General features: G+C 45.3%; 1 protein-coding gene and 1 pseudogene across 2 annotated transcripts; both read right to left on the bottom strand.

The window, feature by feature from the left end:
- Window positions 1-688: 688 nt before the first annotated feature.
- On the bottom strand, window positions 689-4,451 carry LOC123042248 (probable metal-nicotianamine transporter YSL6; annotated as a pseudogene).
- A 5,894-nt stretch (window positions 4,452-10,345) lies between these two features.
- Window positions 10,346-12,229, bottom strand: LOC123046905 (xyloglucan endotransglucosylase/hydrolase protein 9). 2 transcript variants are annotated; one of them, XM_044470342.1, is made up of 3 exons: window positions 11,940-12,229; window positions 11,727-11,831; window positions 10,346-11,280 (listed from the first exon to the last, which is right to left on the bottom strand). In XM_044470342.1, exons 1-3 carry the CDS (start codon window positions 12,118-12,120, stop codon window positions 10,517-10,519), a joined length of 1,050 nt encoding a protein of 349 aa, XP_044326277.1. In that variant the 5' UTR covers window positions 12,121-12,229; the 3' UTR covers window positions 10,346-10,516. The 2 variants fall into 2 exon arrangements, with proteins under 2 accessions (XP_044326277.1, XP_044326278.1); XM_044470343.1 differs by having other exon boundaries at window positions 11,731-11,831; window positions 11,940-12,228.
- Window positions 12,230-14,112: the final 1,883 nt, after the last annotated feature.

Genomic DNA, 14,112 nt, shown 5'->3' with positions numbered 1-14,112 from the left:
TCTACAGGATTGATAACCTTTGTTCTCTAACCGAAGGAAATACTTTGTTGTTGTTCTACATCATCCTTCCTCTTTGGGGGAAACCCAATAACTCCTTTGGGAGGCAACATACTACTGTAGAAAAGCTTAAAATTGCAAGGAAACTAAAAGTTGACAAGCAGTCCCCTTTGTTAATGGTAGTCTATTCAACCCCTCCAGACTATGTTAAATGATACCACACTTCTGTGGCACTCTCTTATCCTAGGCTGGTTTTGGTCGTCTTCGAGCCACGGATCGTCGACTCTTTCTTAACGATCCGTAGGTCATTTTAAATTCGTATGTGTCGTATGTATGGTTTGTATCCTTCTTTAGCATTGTATCTACTTCCTTGATACACATGCACCTCTTCTACATGATTCAGAAGAAAAAACACGCAAAAACATCATTGACCTGTGCCAGGCAGACCACGAGCAAAACATAAATCAAGAAAAAGATAGACCAAGTTTATACATATGGTAACAACGCAAGAAAACAAATTAAGAAGACGCTTAACAACAAACAAAGCTTTTTTATATAGAAGGGGCGAGACACATTACAAAGCTATTGCTATATTTTGGAGGTCTAAATTATAGGAGTGTAAACTATGTACACAACGTGATTCTGTTCTCTTGTGGTATTATCACATAAAACGAATACATTTTCTCTATCTTCAGCCATATGTAAGGGATGGCTTGATGTACATGCACATTGGTGGATCGATCCTCATGATGGACAGCACCGCAGAAGGTACACTCCAAATACCATCACCACATATCAAACCAGAAGCAACCGCACCTGCAAAGTCCTCGGACTCCTTACGGTTCACCCTCTCCCAGACAAACAAGATGACAGTCCCAAAAAACATGTCAATCGCAAAGTATGCCCCAATGTAAAATGGAACAACCATGGCCATAGGGAGTGGGATGAATTTGGACACACTTTTTGGGGTGACGTCTCGCATGAGGTTGATTGCTATGGCTACAAAGAGGAAGACAAAGTAGATTGCGAGGCAATTTTGTGGCAGCACTGAGAATCCCTCGACACCCATGATTGACATCTCACGGTAGATAGCAGCATATGGAGCTTTGAACATGCCATCAGGATTTCCAATATCGAAGGCAGCCCAGTAAAGCCAAAATGTGAGGGGAGCAATGACACAACCAAGGGCAGTTCCAATCAACTGTGACACAAACATAGATCTTGGCGAAGTGAGGGTCAGGTAACCAGTCTTGATGTCCTGCATGAGATCTCCAGCTGTGGATACTATGGACACCATAACACCGCATGCTGCTAAGCCTGCAATCACACCACCACGATGGCCAACCCATGAGGCAAAAATGAAAAAGACCAATCTTTCCATATGTGGATGCAAGGCTCCAGTTTGTTAGGCCGGTGTCGTATGAGTTGCAGAAGGCGAGTAGAGGAGCAACAACATAGGCAGAGAGGACAAGGTACCACTTGAGCTGTGAGAACATTATCGGTACAATTGCAGTTGAAATTGCTGCAAGGCCCACATAAGTAGATCCTGTCAACCAAGGAGGGATATTGTCTTTTACAAACACCTCATTTAGCAGCTTTTCCTTGGCTGGTAATTTGGAAATTTTATCGCCTATAATAATAAATGGAAAACAAATGAGCGCCATAATATATGATATGTTGGTAGGTCTAGTGCGTAGAATAAGAACATGACATTACCATCCTGAACCCAAACAAGGGGAAGCCTTCCTTGGTTTGATTGTGCATTCATCGTTTCCTTTGTAGCAGAATAAATGATTTTGGCAAGGTTATAAATACCATCCCCAAGTATCAGGGATATGGATACAAAAACCTGAAAGGGTGCACACGCAACTTAGTTTTTGTTGGACATAATGTTGGCAAAGACTGGTCGGTTAATGGACAAAGAATAATTAGGATGTTAATGACATAGATGACCCATATATATGTTCTTGAACTCAATTTCATGGTTCTCACAAATTAAGACAACTATGCCCACTGAAGAAATGCATTAAAGAGACTTTTATATTCACAGCAAAAACAACTTGCAGATTTATTGGGTTTATTTAGTATGGAGAAAAAGAAGTGACTTTATTTTGTCAAACCTGGTAAATACTAATTCATGATCTTATTCTTTTTCTTAGACTGATTCATTATACCTCGATCTATTGTTACAGTTGAGTTGATAAAAACATAATCAAGGTACAACAAGGAATTGGCTATTAACTCATTATGATATATATGAACAATCAGAATCCTTCATCACCATACCTTGTACCCATAGAGTCCTTTGAAGTCGTTGCTTTCGAGCTCAGCTGGATACCAATCCCCAGCTTTTGTGGATATATATGGCCATAGAAAACCCCAAGATATGATAGCTCCAATAAGTGCAGAGCAGTTAACAATATGCGGACATATAAGGCCACATCCAATATAGGTTGGACTGAAGTCAAAATAAAACCTATAAAAATAGAACTTGTAAGCGTTTGGATATAATGCATATGATATTCCACCTTAATGGATGAGTAGTTCCATATGATAATCCACCCATATCCAAATAATCCCTAAAGAGGATAAGGCAATATTTTGTTCTGGCTTCAAAATAAAAGGAATTATAAAATGTGAACTTCAAAATAATATCACAAATGCATTAGAGCAAGCTTACGTGTTCTTAAATGCTGCAAGGCCGAGTAAAGGGAAATTGTCGAAGCCACATGAGTCCCCAACACCACTGAAGAACCACTTAAAGCAGTTCCAAAGAAAACTTATGCTTAAATACTTTCCAAGACAGCTTATTTGTTTTCTGGAAGCACAAAAATAAAGTTAGTACCACCAAAACTTAAGAAATACAATAGCCCAAGAATATGTCGTCAACAGTGAAATTTTGATAGAGGCATCAACGTTATCACAAGCTGACAAATAGATCATTCATGATTTTCCATAAAAACTCATAAAATGCGATTTTGTATTTATCAGAAGATTCACCATCTGTGTATAATCTACAACTTTTAATTTTTACCATACCGTGCTGCTAAAAGTATAAGCAGTTTTGTAGGGAGATCAGACTATCAGTGTGTAACATATGGAAAAGGCGAACTGGAAGACCATTTAAATTTAAATAAGTCGCTAACAGCTGGGAGATGCAGCTAAAAAAAATACTCAAGTCACATGGAACCCATAGTAAACTTTGATGGCCTGGTATAGACCGTAAAAGGTCCATAAAAACCATTTTTCAGTTATTAATGACATCACCAGACAAGAAGCATGGCAGATTCAACAATAATGATCATCCTTGCGAAGTATAGCGAGCATAGTTTGCACAAAATGAAGGATCAATGCTGGTATGTTTCTTACTCCACAAGTTCAACTTCAGTAGTAGTGTGGACGCTATTTATCAACATTGCAGTCGCAGTTCCACTAGGATATGTTAGCTTGTAATCAATCACCATCACCTAGCAAACACCAAAACTTAACTTAGTTTGCCGAATTTGTATTAGACAAAGAGTTGTCCAAGTTCCTGCACTTGGTTCAAAACAAAAATGTAAATGTGGAAGACGCAAGCATCTAAGGATGATTACCTTGCGCAGAGCAACGAGACTAAAAATACCAATGAAGCTAACTAGAAACATAAACCCGATCATCCAACTCAGCAAGAGATTCTTCACATCCACTGCCGTGTTACCGGGATAATCTGTCCCGATAAGCTCATAAGTTTTTTGATCCATTGCAAGCATATACGATCCGAATCCCCCTGCATCAACGGAAACAATGAATAACATGTATGCTGCAAACTTGAATCTTTGTTCTAAGAAAGGTAATTGTAAAGATCAACCTGCTAATAAAAAAACTAACATTTCCCTAATCTCTGGCAATGCTTCACCCAAACCTACACCATTGTGGCCCACCCAAAAATAATACACAGGCAACGTGTGCACTCACAAAGCAGCATCAAAAGTCCACAGATCATTGTTTTTAAAATTAAGGATCAAAGCAAATGCAGCCCCAAAAATCAGACGCCAACCCCAAAGGCTCAACTGAAGTCAGGCACATACCGCTGATGGCGAGGCCGTAGCAGGCGACGACGCAGGTCTGAATGACGGTGTTCTCCTGCTTGGTGAAGGGCTTGGAGACGATGCCGAACATCCCGAGCGCCGCCGTCCAAATCCGCACGAGGAAGTAACCGAGCAGCCCCGCGGCGACGTTGAGCGAGGGGACGATCCCCACCGTTAGATTGAGTTTGTGCGTGACGAGGCAGAAGAGCACCCCCAGGAGGGCGCTCACCACTATCGCTCGAACCGTAAGCTGCTCCCGCCACGGCGGCACCGCTTCCACAGCCGCCGGCCTGCCGGCAAGGAGGGGGGCGCTCATCTCCGGAGCTTCCACCATCTATCGCGGACGCTGGCTAGTATCAAGGCAATGCCTCTCGGACTTGGGGTGCTTGACTGCTGGTAGGATCCGGGGTTTGGCTTCGTGCTTTCGTGGGATGATGAGCGGGCAGACGAGGTCAAGGTGAGAGGATGAAGAATGAATAGGCGGGAGCACAAGGTATTTAAAGGGCGTGAAAACTGAAGCTTGGGTGCAGGCCACTGAGCTGACATGGGTATTCGAATACTAGCAGCACGTCAGCATGTCAAATGCACGTGGTACGGTGGCTTCACCATGTTCATTCGTATCCATGCAAACAAAAAAATAGTACGTTCATTCGTGCTGTATGATGCGTGGGTCCTAGGGTTTAGGTGACTCTTTTTTGTGGCTGTCAATGTGGCAAGGGACGTGGATCACTCAGGAACCTACGAGCCAGCCACGTGGCCTCCGTATACACCCCCAGCATGCCAGCACGGTCATGGTCTTGGTAGGGATCGGGACAGGAGGGGCGCCGTGAATCGTGCTGCATGCCCAGACCTTGTGATCTTCTGCGGGGCAGTGAAAACGTGTTCATAGACTGGTTGCAATCTCACTGGCTGGTGAGTCTGCGGGGCCCTTCTTCAGTGGGAGAGCAACCTAGCTCCTGATATTGCTTCGCGCCCGCGGTGTTTGGCCCGGGATCTGAAATGGTGGCGTGCCGGCCCGGGACGCGTTCACCTCCGTATCACGCGGGTGGTGCTACCCGGCCGCTCGCTGTCCCGTGGGCCTCGTCGAGGTGATGGTGGCCACACATTTCTACCGCTTGCGTGCTAATTTGATTGTCTGTGAGCCCTATTAAGTGTTAACTATATTTTGGTGGGGCCGTATCTAATGCCGGCCACGAATGTGCAGCCGCTCGAACCACCCCTACGCCTGGATTATATACCGTGGGTCCGGATGCAATGGTGACCATGGATCATGGCATACGTTAGAAGTTATTTTTCTCTTGGGAAGGAATGCGCATGCCGTATTTGATTTGGTCATGCGGTGCGAGGAAGGTTGTTGGAATCAAATGTCCGCCAGCTTGAGACCATTTACTCGTATGTGTTTTCAGAAAAAATCGATCTAATATTCTTTTTTTTCCCGCCGTTATCGACATCTCCCATCACAGCTAGGCAAACCTTGTTATAGTAGACATGCGAGAAATCGTCGTGCTAAAGCCCAATAAAACCAGCGCACTAGAACAACAATCACCGTCGATGAAGAGAGCGCGCCTCTATGCCTCGCTTTAAGCGAGACCCAGGGAAACCTTCGCGCCAGGACAGCTCCAGATGGGCCGGCCCAGGTGCGCTCACATCCTCGGGGTTTTTTTCTATCATGTTTTAATTGCTTTATTACACTTATAAAATTATAAACATATATATTACAAGAATATAATTTCTATAATATTTAGAAAAAAATAATCACGCATTTAAAAAAAGTAAAATGTATATAGAAAAATGTGGGCCATGTATACAAAAAATGTATAATAAAATATACAATGTATGAAAAAGGTTGATCATGTATTTTAAAAATTTAAATCAAGATATTGCAAACATGACAAACAAGTATTTTAAAAACCATAATCAAACATTTAAAAAATGTTACATTTGTATAGAAAAATGTTGACCATGTATTCAAAAAATATTAAAGTGGCATTTTAAAATGTTAAATATGTGTATATAAAATGTTGACCATGTATTCAAAAAATGTTACATTTGGATATGAAAAATGTTAAATGTGTATTGAAAAAATGTTGACCATGTATTAACAAAAATATTAAACTTGCATTTTAAAATGTTAAAGGTGTATCAAAAACTTGTTGACCATTTATTCATAAAATGTTAAACTTGTAATTGAAAAATGTTAAATGTGTATTGAAAAAATATTGACCATGTATTCAAAAACTATTTGAAAAAAATTAAATGTGTACAGTAAAAATGTTGACCATGTATTCAAAAAAATGTGTAACTTGTATTAAAAAAATGTTAGTTTTGTATAGTAAAAAAATTGACCATGTATTAAAAACATAGTTAAACTTTATTTGAAAAATGTTAAATATATATAGAAAAAATGTTGTCCATGTATTACAAAATGTTAAACTTGTATTTGAAAAATGATAAATGTGTATAGAAAAAATATTGTTTTTATGTATTCAAAAAATGTTAAACTTGTAACCTAGCTCCTTCCACTTGTATTGCAAAAATGTTACACTTGTATTTCAAAATGTTAATATGTATTGAAAAAATGTTGACCATGTATTAAAAAATGTAAAACTTGCATTTTAAAATGTTAAATGTGTATCAAAAAAATGTTGACCATGTATTCAAAAACTGTTAAACTTGTGTTTGAAAAATGTTAATTGTGTATTGAAAAAATATTGACCATGTATTCAAAAACTATTTGAAAAATATTAAATTTGTACAGTTAAAATGTTGACCATGTATTCAAAAAGATGTGTAACATGAATTAAAAAAATGTTATATGTGTATAGTAAAAAATTTGACCGTGTATTAAACAAATTGTCAAACTTTATTTGGAAAATGTTAAATGTGAATAGAAAAAATGCTGTCCATGTATTAGAAAATTTTAAACTTGTATTTGAAAAATGTTAAATGTGTGTAGAAAAAATATTTTCTATGTATTCAAAAAATGTTAACCTTGTATTTTAAACATGTTAATAAAGCATTTCAAAAATAAAAATGTTAAATGTGTATAGAAAAAATGTAGACCATGGATTAAAAAATGTGTATTTGGTATCTAAAATATGTTAGTCAAGCTTTAAAAAATGTTAAACATGTGTTAGGAAAATGTATTAGTATACAGAAAACATTTAATGTAGAGAAACAATGAAACCCGAGAGGCCGAGAGTATACAAAGAAAAATATTGAAAAAGGGAAAGAAACAAACAAAACCGGAAAGAAATCGAAGAAAAGGAAATAAAAGAAAAAAACTGTGGAAAACAGAGAAAGAAATGAAGAAAACTAAAGGAAAAAACGAAAAAAAGAAAGAAAGGAGAAAAACCAGAGAAAAAACGACAAAAACCACGTGGAAAAACAAAAACAGAAAAGGAAAAAAGTGGAAAACCCGCCTCCATTCGCCTCAAGTACGTCTCGCCCTGACTAGTTATCACATATTGGATGTGATCGTAGTGGCTAGCAGTGTGGGTGATATTCCTGGAGACCAAGGTTCGAACCCAGCGTATGTAACCCGGGAAATGCCGAACAATAAACAACGACGACTAGCCTGATTGGGAACAGTCTACCCCCACACTAACAACGCACGATGAGTACCCCGCCTCAGCCTGATTGGGAACAGTCTACCCCCACACTAACAACGCACGATGAGTACCCCGCCTCCCCTACACATCGTAGGCCAGCATACGGGTAGTGGTACGAACCCGCTCTCACACGGCATAGAAAGCACACGTGAAGGGGCAACGCAAAAAGACACTAGACAAAAGGGCCTCCTGGGCTCATCTGCTCCCTCTCAGCAAAAAATTCAAAAAAATTACTAGAAAAATTCAAATTTTTTGTGGTGGTAGATAATTTGACGCGTGAGCTGCGCGCTAAAATTCATATCATTTGGACATCTGAGCAGCTCTCGGCAAAAAAGACAAATGAAGGAATATGCACTCGTTCGCGATGCAGCATGGCGGTAGCGGTTCAGAGTTTGCGAAAGAAACACGAGCCGAGCTCCCATCATCTGAGGCGGGCTGTTGGAGGGTTTAAAGCAAAACTAGAAATCCTGCATTTAAAAAGCGAAACAGCCCCGTGGATAAAATTGGATGCATCCATTCCGCCCTGGAAAGTCACAAGGCATCTGCCTATCCATTTCGGCGCTACACACACGCGCGGCACTTCTTCACGGGGCGTGCCATGCCAATCAATCGATTCCACATGCCCCACGGTCCTCCTCTACCCCCCGAAGAAGAACAAAGATGCGGCGCTGCTTTCGTTGGTGCTTGATGGCATCCATCCATGGAGGGACTCACTTGAATGCTTCAGAGCTCCAAAGTTTGTGAACGAAAGGCGAGCCGAGCTCCCAGGGCCGGCCCTGGGGAGGGGCGGGGGGGCGGCCGCCCCGGGCCCCCAAAATTCAGGGGCCCCCTATGGCCCATGCTGCAGACGCGCGTAGGGAGCAGCAGGTCGATCGATCGATTTGTTTCCTCGGAAAAGCTAGCGAGCGAGGCAGCCAGCGGTTCGTTCACATAAAAAAGGAGAGGGATCGCGTGAAAAAAGGATCATCGATTGATCCGATTCTGACGGTTCCCTTCCTATTCTGTTCCATCACGCAGACGCAGCCCTAGGCCACCGACGCTCGATGCCGTACATGTATTCCAGCCTCTCAGTCGTCCCCTGGTAATTTCCTTAATAATCCGGTTATGTACGCGGCAAATTTCAATTCTGGGGATCCATCATCACGCCCCTTTGGCCTTTGCTCAGTTGATCTTCTCTCAATCCTCTGCAGACTCCAAGCGCTACACTGCTGCCGTGCTTTATAGGCAAACGCACTGAAGTTCGATCGTCAGGATTCAGGAACCGAGGTATATATTCATATAATGTTGATACAATAAATTCTATGGTTGCATAGCCGGCACCGTTCAACGATTGATCATTGATGCAACAAACTGTTTTGTTTTCAGCATTGTGTGTGTTAATCATGTCGTCTAGCAACTGGACAAATTCATCTGATAGCCATAAAAGAAAAAGGAAGAAGGAAGTGGATAAATTGATACAATCAGAGCGCACACATATTCACAATTTTTTCAAGAAGAGTGATATTGGTGCTTCCACTGCTTTGATAAACCCAGATGACTAGTAGGTGATCGTTGCCATTCGGGAAGAGCAACAGACTAATGGGAATTCGGAAGAAGAAAATGTCGAGACCAACATCAGCGAGAACAAAGTAAGTTGCTCGGTAATTCATCAGATGCATAGGCACAATTTGCTACTGTTGATGAAATTTTCAGGCATATGAGAGAAGTACTCATCGGCCGAAAGAAGCTTTTCGAAGTTATCAATATATCTGCTTATTGCATCTTATTTACTGTCCCTGTGACGGCCACATCGGCCAAAAAAAGCTTTTCGAAGTTGAAATAATTGAAGAATTGTTTGAGATCAACAATAACTCAAGAGAGATTAAATGGTTTGGCTACATTATGCATGGAGAAGAAATTAATGGATGAGATTGACATCGACCCCATCATAAGTGACTTTGCATCAAGGAGTGTTAGAAGATTTTTTTAAGGTAATTTCAAAGTATAAATTACTGGATAATCATACTGATTTTGGATGCATTTAAATGTTAAATGTTATTTGTAACGCTATATATAAATATTCATTGATGTTACTATGATGTGTATATTTGAAGGTTCGCCCCGGGCCCCAAAAACTCAGGACCGGCCCTGCGAGCTCCCATCATCTCAGGCGGCTGTGCCAAAGCAAAAAAAATGAAAGGCTGCTTGGTCCATTCTGACCAAAGCTACCATCATGAGCAGCAAGGTAAAAAGATAGAGGGAGGTCATGAGGATCAGCAAGGTGAAAAGATAGAGTCATCACAAAAAAAAGGTAAAAAGATAGAGGGAGCTCGTGAAACCAGAGGGAGATTTATTACACAAGCTGATGCATCCAAACGATCCTCTATTGACCTGTGAGCTCAGTACCGAGTACTGACGCCTTATCCTTTTGGGCCTTTCCTGCAACCAAGCAGTGGCATCTACGTGCTCGCTCAAATGGACCACCTGTTACTGAACTGTACCTTCCACTTATTACTGAGCTGATCTACTCCTTTGATTAAAGTGTGTACTGGATCGAGCCTTGATTAAAGGACCACAGTGCATTAGACATGGAACATTGCATAGACGATGAACGCAGTATCAATGGCGTAAAATTTGCGCTCGATGATGGAACGGATGTCAAAGAAAATCCACGGACGAACAGGTTTTGCATTGAGGGACAGAGAAAAGAGCATCATTTCCACGGACGAATTTATACAAAAGACACCTCCACATAACAAGGGAACTGCAAGGCAGAGACAACAAACACGGTCGAAGTTCATCGGAGAGACGTGCGGACCTAAAATCGAAACTGAAACGAGCAGCTGCGACGATCCATCGATGTCATGGATCCATTCTACGGAGTACTAAATAAAGATTCCCATGGAGGCGGCCGGCGACGACGCGGCGGATCAGCGGCCGGCGCACTCGGGCGGCTGGACGGGGAAGCGGTCCGTGTCGACGCAGTAGTCGTAGACGAGGTGGTGCGCGCGCGCCCAGATCAGCTGGTGGCTCTGGTGCACGGACAGCTCCTGCATGTCCTTCTCCTTCCACCAGTACCGGCCCTCCTTTCCCCACGAGCTGCCGCTGCAGCGCGCCACCTCGCCGGCGTCCGAGTCGGAGGCGTTGGCGGCCCAGGCACAGCCCTCCACCCGCACGTCCCGGAAGGTGGCCACGAACGGCGCGTGCGACCAGTCCGTCTTGACCAGCCCGCCGCGCGTGGCCCAGTCGTCCGCGTTCCAGATGGAGCTGTACACGGCCATGGGCTGCGGCGACGGGAACGCGGACGCCGTCTGGGCCTGGGTGGCGGTGGTGTTGGTGGCGTTGTTGGGGTGGCGGTGGTGGCCCTTGAGCTTGGTGGCGGAGGCGTTCTTGTTGTCGTAGACGCGGATGGGGGTGTCGTCGACGAGGAAGACGACCTGGCTGGGGTTCCAGAGCACGGCGTAGGTGTGGAAGTCGGCGGTGGGGTCGAACCAGAGGTCGATGCGCTGCTCCCGGTTGCCCACGCCGTCGATGTACAGGTTGGTCTGCACCAGGTACGGCTCGCCGGTGACGTTGCCCAGGAACTCGAAGTCGAACTCGTTGTGCTTGTCCCCCGCCGACGACAGCTGCGCATTGCAAAGATTAGTCCTCTTACATTTACTCGAGGTTGAGGATGCAACAGTACCGTCAAGCAAGCACTAATTAAGCACTAGCAGTAACTCAAGGGCGGTAAATCTTTCAGGGTTATTTTGTTTAAAGTGGCAGCTTTAAAGAAAGTTGTTCTGTTGCTGAGCTTGTTCACGTGCCGTGTTCTTTGTAAATAGTAGGTGCTTGGCAGCATCCATGGCCTGACCATGACAGACATGGCAAGCATGTCCCATCGACCCATTCCCATTTTACTCATATTAATCCTTATAATGGAATCAACACTGAAAGATGCATGTTCTTGTTTCCTAATGCAGAATGAATGCAGCAGTTCACGGGGCAGATGTCACGGCCTCACGGGCAGCTGAAAATGGCAACGGCAAGACGAACAGTAACAGGGGGCAAAGCAAGGCGGGCCTGCACTCACTCACATAGAAAGCAGTGACGACGCCGGCGGAGTCCCCCGGCACGAGCTTCAGATCGGCGGTCGCTTTGCCGTACAAGAACCGGTTCTTGGACGCGAATCCCCCGCCTGTCAAAGCCACAATGCAGAAATGCTCAGGCCATCAGCGAAAGAAGAGGTACTCGTACATAATCACCGAAGAACAAATGCGCGCGCCTCTGTGAAGTGAAAGCTTACCGGAGGAGCTGTCGAGGCGGAGCTTGAGGAGGTCGTCCTCGTACAGGACGTGGTCGTTGGCCCAGCTGGGCTGCACCACGTCGTCGAACTTGCTCGCCGCCGCCGCCACGCCGGCGCACACCACCGCGGCCACGGCGAGGGTCGCCGCGGCGACCAAGGCGCTGTTCTTCCACCACGCCATTGCCGGGGAACTCGCAACGCTAGCTACTGCCTCCTCAGTGCTCCTTCCCCTCACTGTGCTGTACTGAGCTCGCCGTGCGCCGTGTGAACCGTGGTTGATCCGGCCAGGGCCTAGGCGCGCGTTATATAGGTGGGCGAGGTAGTGGGGGAGTGGGCTTGCGGAGGAAGGGTGGCACGTGACACGAGGGCGCCGGGCGGCCACGTAGGAAGGCGAGGAAGCCGTTGGGTGGTGGGGGCCAGGCCCGTAATAATTTTGGCAACTTTTGCGGCATTGGCCACGCCCCTGTCTTCCTGTCACGCTGCTGCAAGAGTGCTAGCCCGACTGCTCGCCCTACTGGCTCCGGACGAGCCGAGCCGAACCGTACGCATCATTCAGTACGATCCTCGCTGGCCACAGCCGGCTCGGGGGTAAAGAGCAAAGTGCGAAAGGTAGAAAAGAGGGCGAGTAAACACAGCACAGCGGTACCGTCGAGTACAGCAGAAGCTAAGATCAATGCGTGCGTGCCGCTGCGGCACGGCTTGACGGAGAAGCTAGCGAGAGGCATGCAGGGCGGACAGTGCTACCTCCTGCACTGCTACGTTGCGCACGCCCGTCTCATCTTCACTAGTGCTAAGTGCTAACCTGACCTAGTCGTTAATTAAGCACAGGCGCACTTACGGAGAGTGGAATGGGCATCTTATCTTAGCGGCTCAAGGAATATTTTACGTGGGCAGATCGAACGGTGACGTCCGGGCAGATGCCACTGCCGGGTTTAGTGTACGCTGCTTTATGCTTAATATACCGATGGTGTACTACATTGGGAACGGGTCCCCAAGAGGGAGCAGTATCATGTTGGTTCCAGCTGTGGATGTTAAGTGATACGAGAGGGCATCTCTACTTTACTGAAGAAAAGTGTCACGTTGCCAAATATACTTAGTAGTACTAGTCCTTAAAGTACTCTACAGAAACTACAATGTACAAGGAGTACATTTCCCCATGATGTTTAATAGTGCTCCTCCAGAAAGTGCATTTGGTGGCTGGGCTCCATGAAGCCTTTTATTATTGTTATTACCAAAAATAATTTTTCTACACTTTCAAAATAAGTCTGAATACATGTGAATCTGTATATGTGCATCTCAATCTCCCTTTCGCCATCACCGGTCCGCCGGAGTATGAATCCTACCGGGCATTGAGGATGAGGGTTAGCGAGACCCGACTCACTGCCGACATGACAGCGACGGCGGTGCACGCTGACGCAGAGGAGGAAGCCATCTGTGCCCACACTGTAAAGAAGCGGCAGTGGAGGAACATGTGCCGCCTCGCCCGAGAGCATAATCGGGCGGTTCATGCCATGGCCAGACTGCCACCCCCCTCCCTAAGGAGGTGAATGAGGACAACGACGAGTCGGACAGCTTCGGCGACAATCCTGCTCGATCCATACCGCGTCTTCGACCGCTACTTCCGTAAGAAGGACGGCTAGGCGTAGGGAAGGGCAAGTGCAGCCGTGGATGATCTTCTCCATAGCTAGCATGTAGGTTAAACATGCAAACTTTTAGTGGTCCGATGACATGTCCTAATATAGTAGCCGGACGATGTGTGTGATGCATCGTTAGAGCATCTACAGCCAAGTGCCCAAACCAACCTCAAACACCTGGGCGGACGGTCCGGTCACAAAAATCCAACCTAGATGAGCTGCTTAAACGGGCCTCAAACGCTCGGGCTGGCCGGCACCCATCATATCCATCCTAAAAATGAGGCGGATATAGGGGCGCCCGGGCGCGTTCGTCACGTCGGACCCGACAGCCCTACCCCACCACAATTTGCACCAAATCCACCAAACCCTTCCGTCTCCTCCCGCCGCTCTCCTACCTTTCCCGCGCCCGAGCCCACGCCGTCCGCCACCTTGCTCCCCATCCTCACCATCGGTCCCGATCCGCTGCCCTTGATACCGTCCATCCCGTCCCTGGCCACTTCAACGGAGACTGCGCCTGCCTTGTCCTTAGAACGAGTTGG

Source organism: Triticum aestivum, chromosome 2B (assembly GCF_018294505.1).
Source record: "Triticum aestivum cultivar Chinese Spring chromosome 2B, IWGSC CS RefSeq v2.1, whole genome shotgun sequence".
Lineage (NCBI taxonomy): Eukaryota > Viridiplantae > Streptophyta > Magnoliopsida > Poales > Poaceae > Triticum > Triticum aestivum.
The sequence above is the reverse complement of the archived record's forward strand: the minus strand, read 5'-3'. Positions and strand labels throughout refer to the sequence as shown.

Bases quoted from the DNA above. Each gene is read 5' to 3' on its own strand.
- LOC123046905 (XM_044470342.1), bottom strand. From the start codon at position 12,120: ATGGCGTGGTGGAAGAACAGCGCCTTGGTCGCCGCGGCGACCCTCGCC. The intron at 11,832-11,939 runs GTAAGCTTTCAC...TGGCTTTGACAG, and splicing joins CCGCCTCGACAGCTCCTCCG to GCGGGGGATTCGCGTCCAAG. The intron at 11,281-11,726 runs GTGAGTGCAGGC...TGCAATGCGCAG, and splicing joins CGTCACTGCTTTCTATGTGA to CTGTCGTCGGCGGGGGACAA.